Raw genomic sequence first — 15,336 nt, 5'->3', positions numbered from 1 at the left:
ACAAGCATTTCAAAATGGAAGGCATTCCTCTCTTAAAAGATTGTCTTATGGACATAGACAGGCTTGTAAGATTAGATTTTATAGATGCTTATCTTGTGATCCCTTTACATCACTCTCATCGGAATCACCTGCAATTTTTATGGAAAGACACCCTTTGGCAGTGTAAGTGCCTCCCTTTTTGTTTGTCCTCAGCCCAGTGGACTTTCACCAAAATCCTCAAGCCAGTTGTTCTTTGGCTTAATTTAAGATGTGCATGTCTAAAATTATATTTAGATAACATACTTCGTATGCATTAAAATTACTCTTGTCCTTCAATTCACCTAAATCTAACAATTCAGCTTTTAGAGAACCTCAGATTTCTTATAAATCACAAGAAATCAGTTCTGTTTTCAATAAACTTTTAATCTCTCTTCAGAGTAAGTGACAAAGATTTAAAAATACATTTTCCTATTGAGATGTTGGTTCAAATCATGGGATTAATCTCTTCCTCAATTCAAGCCATCTTCCCAGCTCTGCTTCATTATCAAGCTTTACAGCATTTAAAAATGTCTGACTTAGGCAAATGTTATTCATACTCTCACATAATTTCTCTCTCCAAGGATGCAGAAGAAGAGCTTCTTTGGTGGCTTTCCAACAACCAAAGCCTGGATGGCAAAGATATTTTTGGCAAAGTTCCAAACTTCACCATCGAAACTGATGCAAGCAATTCGAGTTGGGGTGCCAGATGTGACTCTCACATAAATGGAGTCATGTGGTCCTCTTCAGAAAGCAATCTTTTATCAAGACCAATGTTTCATCCTCTGTTCTTTTAAAAATTGACATTTTAGCAGTACCCCTCCCTCCTAGAAATGTCCATTCAATTTACAGTTCTTCTTCCTCATTGTCCAGACTTGTTTACAAACCACAAAAGACATTTTCACAAACTCTTGCTCCTCCAAACTCTTCAATTGATAGCATGGTCAGTTTCAGGGGATCCTGGTCCTCTGAGGGTATTTTGCCAGCAGCTAGGCTCTTATTTCAGGATTCCTGGGCCCCAGGTACTAAAATGCTACATGTCTAATTGGGTTAGCTGGTGCCATTAGAAACACTTGGATCCCTTTTCATTTTCTTTAAATCACAAAGTTCATTTTTGTACCACTCTGTTTGAGTCAGGTTTAGCTTACAGGTCCATCAACGTATACTGATCAGCTTCATCTGCCGGCCATGAGTTAATAAATAATTCCCCTGTTGGACAACATATTGCAGTATGTAAATGAATGAAAGTCATTCAACTCTAAAACACCCCTTCTTCTAAATAATATTATTTTTAGTATGTCAATTTAATATTTAATTTATTTTTAATTTGGCCTAAAAATCAATCTCTTTTATAAACAGTTAACTTCTAAATTAGCTACTTTATTATACCCTTTGACTTGCAGATGTATATTTGATGTAAGAGCTATAGATTTTTCTTTACAGATGCTTTCTCCTCAAGGTGTTGTTTTCTTTATTTCTCATAGAACTAAGTGTATGTCATCCTCTGTTTTCTATCCTTACTTTCCCGAACAACCCCAGTTGTGTGTCGTTTTATGTATGAAAGAGTATAAACATATAACCTTTCCTTTCAGAAACCTTTCATCTTCTGAACAACTTCTTATTTCTTTTTCTCCCCCTCATTTACCTGTTACTTCTACAACAATTAGTAAACGGGTAAAATGGATCATGTCCTAAGCTGGTGTCCTGTCATTCAATTAGATGTTCAGTTGCATCCAAAGCATTTTTAAAATATGTTTCCCTTCAAGAAATTTGAAATGCTGCTGATTGGTCAACTGATTCTTCTTTTGTAATTTTTCAGTACCTTCGGCTTAATCTTCAGGATTTTAAAGAGGAATGTTCTTTAAGTTACTCAGCACATAATATCGATAAGTGTCCTTATGGTCATCAAGTTAAAGATCTCTATGAACCTGTTTAAGTGCAGTTTATCTAACAGTTTTTTCCTTTTCCTACTTTCAATAATTGGACTATTGTTTCCAGTTTAAGCACCCAAGAGATAAGAGCAATATTACTGAACACTATATGGTTATTGGAACTTTCTGATTGGTCACTTCCTTATCTGACCACTCTACTCTGTTTGTTCATTGGTTAATTTTTTATTGTTTTGCTTTTAAATGCTGTTGAGCAGTAAAGTGAAAAAAATAAGCATAATATTAATCTCTGTCTCTAAAATCTAGCTTATAACGTCACGTCAAGTTAGGATAAACAGAATTTTTATATCTGATTTGAACTTTACCCAATAAGGCAGAGCTTTCCAAACTTTTCATGTTGGTGGCACACTTTTTAGACCTGCATCATTTCGCAACACAGTAATTCAGTTGTACTAGCAAACAGGAGGTTAAACTAATTTGTTTTAAGATATATGGACACATACATAAATTATATAATAACGAAATGTATTTACAAGTAACAGTATGTATGTGCAAGTATTAAAAAAAAAATAATATCACCAATAGCTACTTAATATTTTAATGGGATGTATGAGGTTTATGGAATGAACACAGTTTCTGAATATTTGGTGGAATATTAGATAAAGACACTCACATTTCATCATCAAGCATTTTTAAACTTCCACTAAAGCTTTAAACTTCCTATCCATATATCAAGAGCAGGAGCAGCAATGCACTACTGGGAGCTAGCTGCAAAAAAACCACTATCGGCTAGATTACGAGTTGTGCGTTAGGGTTAAAAAGCAGCATTGAGAGGTCCCAACCCTGCTTTTTAAAGCCCGCTGGTATCACGAGTCTTGAAATGACAGGCTCACTGCTCACTTTTTTGGCCAGACTCGGAAATACCGCAAATCCACTTACTTCAATTGTGTATGATATTTTCAATGGGACTTGCATAGCGCCGATATTACGAGTCTAACTAAAAGTGAGCGGTAGACCCTCTCCTGTCAAGCCTGATACCGCATTTAAAAGTCAGTAGTTAAGAGTTTTACACTATAACGCCGTAGCATAAAACTCTTAACTAAAGTGCTAAAAAGTACACTAACACCCATAAACTACCTATTAACCCCTAAACTGAGGCCCCCCACATCGCAAACACTAAAATAACAATTTTAACCCCTAATCTGCCGGACCGGGGGTATTTGTAATTTTGTTTTTACAGGTAAAAGAGCTGATTACTTTGGGGCAATGCCCCGCAAAAGGCCCTTTTAAGGGCTATTTGTAATTTAGTGTAGGGTAGGGAGCTTTTTTTTTTAGCCATCTCACCGCTACCGTAAGCAGCGCTGGTATTGAGGTGAGATGCGGAGCTAAATTTTGCTCTTCGCTAACTTTTCTGCGTTTAACGCCAGGTTTGTAAAAACCCGTAATACCAGCGCTGTCTGTAAGTGAGCGGTGAGCATAAACTGCTCGTTAGCACCGCACAGCCTCTAACGCAAAACTCGTAATCTAGGTGTTTGACTTCTGACTTCAGCTCAGCATTTAAGCTGCCGCCCTCAGAGCTCAGCAAGTCCAACTGCCTGCGCTGCAAACACACTGCTGTCCCACTCACTGACTACACGTGCAATCACAAGCCGATTGAGGAGACTACACGTGCAGTCAGAAGAAAATGTTCTGCCAATGGGAATAGTTTCAGTTCCCGCTGAGCTGCACCAATAGGTTAAGATGATCTGTGACCCACTAGGTATCAATCACGTGTCAGCCATGTGATATGCGTAGCAGGCAGGCGGAAAGTTCGAAAGCAAAAAGCTGGGACACACCTAAACACTGCTGCCGGCACACAGTTTGGAAAGCACTGCAATAAGGAAACAGTGTTAAATATTGGATTTTAGGAGCTTTTTAGGAGGGTTACTTTCATCATTCTTTGTGAATCTGTGTCATTGACTTTCTGTATTTGTGTATTTATGGTCCTTACTTGTCTGTGCTCTGTCGCTTAATAACTGCTCCTCTGTCACCAATAATCAGTAACCTAGAGTACCTAATTCTTCACATATGCAAATCTGTCTGATTTATGTTATGGTAAAGAGGTAATTCAATCATTAATATTTGGAGAGCTATATTATGCTTCAGTGAATCTGCCCCCATGTATATAATAGGAATTGGGATATTTGACTAAAAAATAAAAAAAATAAAGGTAGTCTAACTCCGCTGTTATGTTACATTCAAATAACCCTTAGGGGTTTATCTCCTTATGGCTGATGGAGGGAACCAGATGTTGATTTCTTGCCCCACTCTGCTTTAGAGGGATATAGCTCTACCTCCACTGATGAGGCACATGTAGGCTGAAACATTTGTCTAGGGTTAGTCAGGATTGCCTGGTAATTTGCGGCTAGACTGTCCTGGATGAGACCAGACTGATACACTCCAGGAAGGTTTCCTTCTGTGAAAGGGGAAAATGTGAAAAAATATATGAGCAAGGCAAATTTACCTAATTATTACTGCATTTGTGTGTGTATATATACGTATATATATATTTTGCTGACACCATTTGCATCTGTGAGCTGTGCTGAATGTGATGTGGTGGTAAGTGTGTCTGTGTGTATTGGTATTAGCTTGTAGTGCCAAAACCTGCAGTATGCCTTTAATTGTTAGCCTAAAGCAAAAGCAGTGTTGGGAGTTACTAAGATGCTCTTCTGTGTCCTTGCAGTGTCGTAACGATTTCCTGAGTGGGGGAATGCAGCTTCCTTTAACTATGGAGGTGCAAGAGCAGTGCCTTGCGCTGGCAGTGCTGGATATGATGCGACTTTCACAAGAGGGTAACCAAACCTTGGATCAGGTCCTCAGCAGTGTCAGGTAAGTCCTTGGCCTAGGGTTGTTGTGGTGGCAAGAGATGTGCAGATTTATTAATGCTGAAAGCTGATATCTAATAAAGTAATGCTAAATGTAGAATTTGTAATCATAATCACATTTTTTGTTTATTTACATTGATCAGTTTCTTGTGGTGCAACACAAGTCCATGCAGCATTTATCCTTTGCTGTTAGAATCCTTATAATATTACATTTCATCATGTACTCATCCATCAACAGCTACAAGAGCTGCATTCCACAGAGCATGAGGCAAAGTATTCAGCAACTGAGTTTCCTGTCCCGCAAGAGGCTGCGCAGGAGAGTTCAGGAATCCTTGAGAAAGATACGAGCATGCACACGCAATGTTCCCCTTATCAAACTCAAGTATTTATCAGATCTGGAGAACCTGAAGAATGAATTCGGAACTGAGACTTTCCTAGTGTGGAGTCCCCAAGGAGGTGGCAGAGATCTGACACTCAGGGTTTCAGGAGGTGGTGGAATATCCTGGAGGGACACCAACAGCGAGGTAAGGAGCACGAGAAATGAATAGAGAGAAACAATAAAGGTGGACTGAACAGCTAATTAATAGGGGAAAAAAAGAGTGTACGAAAGGAGGAATAGAGACCAAGGTTGTAAGAAAGAAAGTAAAGATGATATAATAAAGCAACAGCAGATATATTGCTAAGCAAGGCAACTGGTAGCTCACTTAACATTCTGTTGTGGGCAGACTGTTAATTCTAATGATAGTAACCCAATCATAACAAATATATGATATGTAAAGCACCACTCACATAAAAATATAGAGAAACATATTTGTACTACACATCCAAAGGTACTGAAACATAAAAAAAGAAAAAAAAATGATATAGATAAGAAAACATTAAAAACATTATAAAGGAGACCGACTGCTACATTGGATCAAGTTTTGCTTTTATTGGAATAAAGAATTATTTGCATTTTAAACTCCTGGACTGCTATCTACTTTTTTCATTTATTTTATTCCAAGTTCTTTTTATTGAGATAGTTTCCAAAATACAAAGGGGGGTAGTTATCAACGCATCTACTTTTCCTGCCTTCGCTGGACCAATACGCCCGCCTAAGCTCGCCTCACATCGCTGCCGCGGACCTGCAAAAATTCGCCTAAGTTATCAAAAAGCTGTCAAAAAGCCGCGCACCAAGTACGGGGCGATGAGCAGCGGACTGTGAGAGTTATCACTCATCCGATCTCGCTGCTCTTCGGCTTTTTTACAGGTTTCTTGCTAGCCTGTCACTAAGCACCCACACTAAACTACACTGTTCTACCCCCTATACCAGCGCCCCCAGAGCCCCCCGCAACTAAATAAAGTTACTACCCCTAAACCGCCGCTCCTAGACCTCGCCGCAACTCTTATAAATGTATTAACCCCTAAACCGCCGCTCCCGGACACCGCCGCAACCTACATTAAACCTAGTAACCCCTATCCTGCCCCCCTGTACCAACGCCCTCTATAATAAAGTTATTAACCCCTATCCTGACGATCCCGCACCTCGCTGCAACTAAATAAATAGTTTAACCCCTAAACCGCCACTCCAGGACCCCGCCGCAACCTATATTAAACTTATTAACCCCTAATCTGCCCCCCTCTACACCGTCGCCACCTATAATACATTTATTAACCCCTATCCTGCCCCCCACTACACCACCGCCACTGTAATAAAATTATTAACCCCTAAACCTAAGTCTAACCCTAACCCTAACACCCCCCTAACTTAAATATTAATTAAATAAATCTAAATAATATTTCTCTTATTAAATTAATTAATCCTATTTAAAACTAATTACCTTTAAAATAAACCCTAATATAGCTACAATATAAATAATAATTATATTGTAGCTATGTTAGGATTTATTTTTATTTTACAAGCAAATTTCAATTTATTTTAACTAGGTACAATAGCTATTAAATAGTTATTAACTATTTAATAGCTTATCTAGCTAAAATAAAGAGAAATTTACCTGTAAAATAAAAACTAACCTAAGTTACAATTAAACCTAACACTACACTATCATTAAATTAATTAAATAAATTAGCTACAAATAACTACAATTAAATACAATTACATAAACTAACTAAAGTACAAAAAATAAAAAAAGCTAAGTTACAAAAAATACAAAAAATAAGTTACAAACATTTAAAAAATATTACAACAATTTTAAGCTACTTACACCTAATCTAAGCCCCCTAATAAAATAACAAAGCCCCCCAAAATAAAAAAATGCCCTACCCTATTCTAAATTAAAAAAGTTTGGCAGACTACCGACGAATTAAGGCTCCTTTAAGGGAAGTCATCCAATATGGCGTCCCTTCAATTCCGATTGGCTGATAGGATTCTATCAGCCAATCGGAATTAAGGTAGGAAAAATCTGATTGGCTGATTGAATCAGCCAATCAGATTGAAGTTCAATCCTATTGGCTGATCCAATCAGCCAATCAGATTGAGCTTGCATTCTATTGGCTGTTCCGATTGTAACTTAGGTTAGGATTTATTTTACAGGTAATTTTGTATTTCTTTTAGCTAGGTAGTTATTAAATAGTTAATAACTATTTAATAACTATTCTAACAAGCTAAAATAAATACAAAGTTACCTGTAAAATAAATATAAATCCTAACATAGCTACAATATAATTATTATTTATATTGTAGCTATATTAGGGTTTATTTTAAAGGTAAGTATTTAGTTTTAAATAGGATTAATTTAGTTCATAATAGAAATATTATTTAGATTTATTTAATTAATATTTAAGTTAGGGGGTGTTAGGGTTAGTGTTAGACTTAGGTTTAGGGGTTAATAATTTTATTACAGTGGCGGCGGTGTAGTGGGGGGCAGGATAGGGGTTAATAAATGTATTATAGGTGGCGACGGTGTAGGGGGGGCAGGATAGGGGTTAATAAATTTAATATAGGTTGCGGCGGGGTCCGGGAGCGGCGGTTTAGGGGTTAATACATATATTATAGTTGCGGCGGGGTCAGGGAGCTGCAGTTTAGGGGTTAACATGTTTATTATAGCTTGCGGTGGGCTCTGGGAGCGGCGGTTTAGGGGTTAACATGTTTATTATAGTGGCGGTGGGCTCCGGGAGCGGCGGTTTAGGGGGTAATACATTTATTTAGTTGCGGCTGTGTAGGGGGGACAGATTAGGGGTGTTTAGACTCGGGGTACATGTTAGGGTGTTAGGTGCAGACATCTCCCATAGGAATCAATGGGATGTCTGGCAGCAGCGAACCTGAACTTTCGCTATGGTCAGACTCCCATTGATTCCTATGGGATCCGCCGCCTCCAGGGCGGCGGATTGAAAACCAGGTACGCTGGGCCGTATTAGTGCCGAGCGTACCTGCTAGTTTTTTGATAACTAGCAAAAGTAGTCAGATTGTGCCGAACATCTGGAGTGACGTAAGAATCAATCTGTGTCGGACTGAGTCCGGCGGATCGAAGCTTACGTCACAAAATTCTACTTTTGACGGTATCTAGAGCTTGATAACTAAGGCGAATCAGCCTCGCCACAAATGCGCTGCGGAATTCCAGCGTATTTGAGGTTGACGGCTTAATAACTACCCCCCAAAGTCTCATCCACAATGCAAAATTCAATTATCATAAACATTACAATAGAATCATTTTGTCTAACAGTGGTAACTAATCTTATATAAAATGTACAAGTCACCTAAAAATTTAATAAAACAAAAACAGGAAGAGGCGGTCAACTAGGCCGAAATGTTAAACCAAACCAAAATAACACGGGAATGAATGAAAACATATACATGTAATTGATGGCAAGTCTTTGTCTTCACAGATAAGTATAGCAAAATAAAAGGTATCTCATTATTGTGCAGGCAAAGGTGGGTCCTCAACTGAATTTACATATTGGGTCCACATATCTTGAGCAATAATATAAAGGTCCCTAGTATCTAATCTAAAGGCTCTATACTCCTCTAGTTCTATAAGGTCAGTAAACTTGCATCTCCACAATGTGATGTCTGGTGGGTCCTGGGCCTTCCAGTTTTTGGCAATAAGGGATTTAGCACTATTTGTAAATATACGGAATAATATACTATGGGCCTTAGATGGGAGCTTGATGTGCTTTTTTAGGAGGAATATTAGGGGGTCTAATGGTAATAAAACCTGGAAAACTTTCTCAATCTCGCCAATAAGGGTTCTCCAGAACAGGTTGATGCTGTTGCACCACCACCACATGTGGCCCATGCCATTTCCAGCATGATCACATCGCCAGCAGCGATTCCCAGTTGTGGGGTACAATTTATGTAAACATCTGGGGGTGAGATACCGGTTATGGAGAATTTTATAATTCATCTTTAACAAGGCTGCTGACGAAGAGGACAATTTAGTGTTAGTAAATATAGAGGAAGCAGTATGTGGGAGAATGATAACTCCTAACTCCCTTTCCCAGGATTCAATAGTGCTAGGCAGGTTACCAGGGGGAGGTTGAGTTAAAATAGAATAAATCTTAGATAAGGTATGGTTTAAGGGGATGTGGGAAGTCATTAATATCTCTATCATAGTCATGGGTCTAAGCATGTTATGGTGGAATTTGTGGGTTGTGATGTAATGGTGCAATCTCCTATAATTAAACCAACTATGGGCTCAGGTAACATTCTGCTATTGAAGTTTAGAGTGTGAAAGTAGGTGTTCGTTCTCTGAAAGGTGATGTATAGCAACATCAGGGTATAGGGAAGAGTCAGAAAAATGAGATCCCATGTCAGTCAAAGAAAATTCAGGGTTATGTGTCAGCGAGGTGAGCAGGGAGGGTCTGGAGGAGAGATAAGGGTTCACTCCATTCGCCTTTTCCCACTGCAGAAGGGTTTCTATAGTAATTGGGTTATCTATATCTTTAATTTTGCTCTCAAAACGAGGGGACTAACAAACGGAGTGGAGGTTTAGTTCTCTATGCAATTGTTCCTCAAGGTGAATCCACCTTTTCTGAGTCTTGTGTATCCTCCAGTCGAGGATCCTTTGAATATAAATAGCAGATCTGTACATTTCTAGATTGGGAACCCCCAGGCCGCCATGGATTCGAAGGGATAACATTATCTTTTTGTTAATTCTGGAATGCCCGCCCCTCCAAATAAAAGAGTTAAATAGCTGCTCGATACTCATGAGGTAGCGAGGAGGGAGAGGAATAGGGAGGGTTTGTAATACATATAAAAGTCTAGGGAAGGCTGTGATTTTTATCGAGTTAATTCTGCCAATCCAAGAAAGACGTCTAGAATGCCAAGAGGAAAGCTCACGCTCCAGGGATAGCTTGAGGGGATTATAATTTAATTTATAAACTCATTCCAAATCCCCAGTGAGGTAGATGCCCAGGTATCGTAGAGAGGTTTTGCACCGTCGGAAGGGGCAAGATAGTTCAATTTGTTGGCCAAGGATATCTGGTAACGAAACCCCTAAATACTCCGATTTCGAATGGTTAATGAGAAAGTTGGACAGTTTATTAAAAAGCGACAGTTCCTCTAAGAGGATGGGAATCGATCTGTCAGGGGCAGTGAGAGAAAACAGCACATTGTCCGCAAAAAGGGATAATTTATAGGTCTCCCTTCCAACCGTTATTCCCTTAATGTCTGGGTTTTGTCTAAATATGGTAGCGAATGTCTCCAAGAGACACACAAATAATAGTGGGGACAGGGGGCACCCCTGTCTGGTGCCATTCAAAATCAGGAAGGGGCGGGATAGAATACCATTTTGTGAGATTCGAGCACTAGGGTTATTATATAGAGCGATTATTCTATGGAGCATGAGCTCTCCCAGGCCCATAGTTTGTAGTGTAGCCCTAAGGAAGGACCAACTAACTCGATCAAAGGCCTTCTCCGCATAGGTTTAGTTTTTTCATTTATTTTAATTAGGTTGGTAACTTCATTTCAATATTCAGGTTACAATTACAAAGTTGCTGAAATTTGGAGCATGTAGATCCTGCATTGTTTTTTCTTTAACACACAGTTATTAAACTTTTACGCTATATTTTACCAGCTTTAGAAAAACTTTGCAAGGCCTTTAAGATGTTTGTGAGAATTAATTCCTATCTATAGTCCATTGGTGTTGGTTGAGACAAAAATTGACATATAAATATGTGTTTAATAGCCATACATACATTGGGGTATATTTATCAAGCTCCGAATGGAGCTTGATGCCCGTGTTTCTGGCGAGCCTGCAGGCTCACCAGAAACAGCAGTTATGAAGCAGCGGTCACAAAGACATCACCGGAAATCAACCCGATCGAGTACGATCGGGTTGATTTACACCCCCTGCTGGCGGCCCATTGGCCGCGAGTCTGCAGGGGGTGGCGTTGCATCAGCAGCTCTTGTGAGCTGCTGGTGCAATGCTGAATACGGCGAGCGTATTGCTCTCCGCATTCAGCGAGGTCTGGCGGACCTGATCCGCACTGTCGGATCAGGTCCGACAGACCTTGATAAATAGAGGCCAATATCTCCTACAGCTAATGAGATCTACAGAAAATTCAAGCTAGCAAAAATCCTGACTTTATTATTATTATCAGGTATTTGTAGAGCGCCAACAGATTCCGCAGCGCTATGACATATCCAGGAGGCAAGAGGAAGCCAGTGAAGGGATTAGCATGACTGCAACATGGTCATAGTGTATAGCAATTGTGTTTTTAAAATATTTATTTTTATTTCATATTTACATTTTAATCATTGTAATTTGCAGTACTTTTATCTTTTTCTAATGGGATTTCTATTAGCAATCGTGCTCTTGTGATGGGGATTTAAGGGTTTGCCTTCTGTCTAGTTTGTTTGTTGGCACAGGTTTTTCCAAAAAAATCAAAGTAACAAAAGTCATGTTTTTAGCAATGGAGATTTACAGCATCAAGAACATTGTATTGCCATCTCCATACAGTAATAGGAATGTTACAAGTTTTTTTAAAGAGACATGCAACACAGACGTTTTCTTTTTAGATTCAAACCGTGCATAAAATTATAAAAAAGGTTTCAGTTTACTTCTATTATCTGATTTACTTAATTCTCATGGCATTCTTTGTTGAAGAAATATCTAGATAGTTATTGTGCACATTGCTGGAGACGTACACTACATCAAAGGAAACACTGCTGCCACCTACTGTTTCTTGAAAATGTATAGCATAGTTTTAACCCCCTAACATGAACCCCGAGTCTAAACACCCCTAACTGCCGCCCCCGATGTCGCCGACACCTACATTATACTTATTAACCCCTAATCTGCCGCTATGGACACCGCCACCCCCTACATTATAGTTATGAACCCCTAATCTGCTGCCCCCAACATCGCCGCCACCTACATTATATTTATTAACCCCTAATCTCCCGCCCCCAATGTCACCGCAACCTACCTACACTTATTAACCCCTAATCTGCTGCCCCCAACCTCACCGCCACTATACTAAATGTATTAACCCCTAAACCTAAGGCTAACCCTAACACCCCTAACTTAAATATAATTTAAATACATCTAAATAAAATAACTATAATTAACTAAATGATTCCTATTTAAAACGAAATACTTACCTATAAAATAAACCCTAAGCTAGCTACAATAAACTAATAGGCAAGTTTGTATTTATTTTAACTAGGTAGACTAGTTAGTAAATAGTTATTAACTATTTAATTACTTCCTAGCTAAAATAAATACAAAAGTACCTGTAAAATAAAACCTAACCTAACACTAAACCTCACCTAACACTACTCTACAATTAAATAAATTAACTAAATTAAATTAGCTAAAGTAGTCTAAACTAAACTACCAATAGCCCTTAAAAGGGCCTTTTGCAGGGCATTGCCCCAAAGTAGTCAGCTCTTTTACCTGTAAAAAAAAAAATACAAACAACCCCACCAACAGTAAAACCCACCACCCACACAACCAACCCCCCAAATAAAATACTATCTAAAAAAACCTAAGCTCCCCATTGCCCTGAAAAGGGCATTTGGATGGGCATTGCCCTTAAAAGGGCAGTTAGCTCTATTGCGGCCCAAACCCTAATCTAAAAAATAAAACCCACCCAATACACCCTTAAAACAACCTAACACTAACCCCCTGAAGATCGACTTATAGTTCTGAAGACCCGACATCCATCCTCAAGGAAGCGGCAGAAGTCTTCATCCAACCGGGCCGAAGTCTTCAACGAAGCCAGGAGAAGTCTTCATCCAGACGGGCAGAAGTCTTCATCCAGACGGCATCTTCTATCTTTATCCATCCGACGCGGAGCGGCTCCATATTCAAGACATCCGGCGCGGAGCATCCTCTTTAAACGATGGCTTCTTACTGAATGACGGTTCCTTTAAGTGATGTCATCCAAGATGGCGTCCCTTAGATTCTGATTGGCTGGGGAATTGCTAATAAACGGCTAGATTACGAGTTTTGCGGTAAGAGCTGCTCGGTACTAACTTGCAAGTTATTGTCACCGCTCACTTACCTACAGCGCTGGTATTACAGGTTTACAAAAACCCGGCGTTAGCAGGCAAGAAGTGAGCATAGAGCAAAATTGAGCTCCATACTGCACTCCTATACCAGCACTGCGGTGAGCTGCGGTAAGCTGGTTTTACGTGCTTGTGCACGATTTCCCCATAGACATCAATGCAAGGAAGAACAGGCAGCACACTTGGTAACTCCAATAAAACTGAACTTTATTCCAATATGAGAATAGTGTAACAAACAAGCAACATGAAGAAGCAGAAAAGGGGCGTGTCCATACTTGTTTCGTGCCGTGAGGCACTTAGTCATAGGATAATGGGGAAGAACAAACAAGGTAAGTATATACCCCTGAACCACCAATCACAACAAAACAATTAGTGATTGGAGGAACAGGGTGTATAGAAAAACAATTAAAACATGCAAGAAAGGATTGGTATGAAAGTGTTCACAGGACGACAGAACATATATCGCTAAATTTCCTAAAAATTACAAAAAGACTAAACAATTTGAGGGGAAACATTATAACTATAAGCATGCTAGAATGTTGCAACAAATTTCTGTATATTACATAATATATAATATGATACATAGGAGTCACCATATCCCACATTCTATTATTAAAGGGACAGTCAAGTATAAATTAAACTTTCATTATTGAGATAGGACTTTTAATTTTAATTGACTTTCCAATTTACTTTTATCATCAAAATTGCTTTTTTCTCTTGGCATTCTTAGTTTAAACTAAACATAGGTAGGCTCATATGCTAATTTCTAAGCCTTTGAGGGCCTCTTATCACATGCTTTTTAAATCTCTTTTCAACACAAAGAGACAGAAAGTACACGTGGGCTATATAGATAACACTGTGTTCAGGCACAGAAAGTTATTTAAGATCTAGCACAATACAATGCTAAATTTAAGACAATAGATAATAAACAGTCACAGTCATGTGATCAGGGGGCTGGAAGAAGGTTCCTAGATACAAGGTAATCACAAAGGTAAAAAGTACATTAATATAACTGTGTTGGTTATGCAAAACTGGGGAATGAGTAATAAAGGGATTATCTATCTTTTAAAACAATAACAATTCTATGGTTGACTGTCCCTTTAAGTACAGTATATCAACAAAGCCTTCATTATTATTTCAAGTTTGAACCAACTATAACAGAGATCTAAAATTCATTAAATACAGCATCTAAAACTAAATATGCAAAAAATGCAAAAAAATGCAAAAAATAAAAGACTCAAAATCATATGGAAAAATTGTTCCATACAGTACATATCATCGCTCTATGGTACATGTTTAATATAATTTATATATGTACTTATGCAATATTATCTCACTATGGATTCATAGTTCCGTTTTATTGGAGTTACCAAGTGTGCTGCCTGTTCTTCCTTGCATCTATTGGATTGATTCGTCCTGCTTTGTGGCGTGCACCTCATCACTTCAGTCGACATTTGAGCAGCATTTCTCTTGCTTTACACTGCTTCTCTCATACGGAGTTCATGAGCGATCCTGGGGGTTTTCCTTGGAGCCGTGCTGCTTCCTTCCTTGCTGTATTGACTTGAATCTCTGCGTGAGCTCGGTTACACCTCTATTGGATCAACTTGTGAGTGAATGATTTTCTTTTTCGCTTTTCTTAGTGCTTGTATATTTATATGTGCTCTTTTACACAACTATGGGCATAGGTGTACTTTTGTCATTGTTATCTGAGTGAAGAGGATTAATAAGTGATCACATAATAGTGATTAATGGACACTTCACACACAGATTTTTCAGCAATCAAAAACAAAGGTTGTTATACGTTTTCATACACCCAATATTGCCCTAGTGATTTGTGTATGTGCTCTTCTTGATCATTTTTCAAGCACTTTTATTAAAGCTGTGAAACTCTTGAACTCTCATGATCATAAACTGAAACTTTGAGTATCTTGGTATCTTGCTGTTGTTTTTTGTTAACATATACATTCATACCAACATGGAGGAGGGGGCGATTAGTCTGAACAAGTCTATTTTTAACTTAGTAAACAGAAAGGATTTTTTTTCTACTGGTAATGAAAGTGGTAACAGGGATTTATAGAGTCTATTTAATCAGCTTGAAAGACTGCTGCTAACAGAT

General features: G+C 38.6%; 1 protein-coding gene across 1 annotated transcript in view; it reads left to right on the top strand.

Moving 5' to 3' along the window:
• Nucleotides 1-15,336, top strand: part of JAK3 (Janus kinase 3) — a 362,782-nt gene that overhangs the window by 167,077 nt on the left and 180,369 nt on the right. Inside the window, exons 5-6 of the mRNA XM_053702872.1 lie at nt 4,627-4,772; nt 5,007-5,292. Of these exons, the coding sequence (XP_053558847.1) occupies nt 4,627-4,772; nt 5,007-5,292 (432 nt within the window). The remainder of the gene's footprint in view (nt 1-4,626; nt 4,773-5,006; nt 5,293-15,336) is intronic.

Source organism: Bombina bombina, chromosome 2, assembly GCF_027579735.1.
Source record: "Bombina bombina isolate aBomBom1 chromosome 2, aBomBom1.pri, whole genome shotgun sequence".
Classification (NCBI taxonomy): Eukaryota; Metazoa; Chordata; class Amphibia; order Anura; family Bombinatoridae; genus Bombina; species Bombina bombina.
This window is presented reverse-complemented; position numbering and strand designations above follow the sequence as displayed.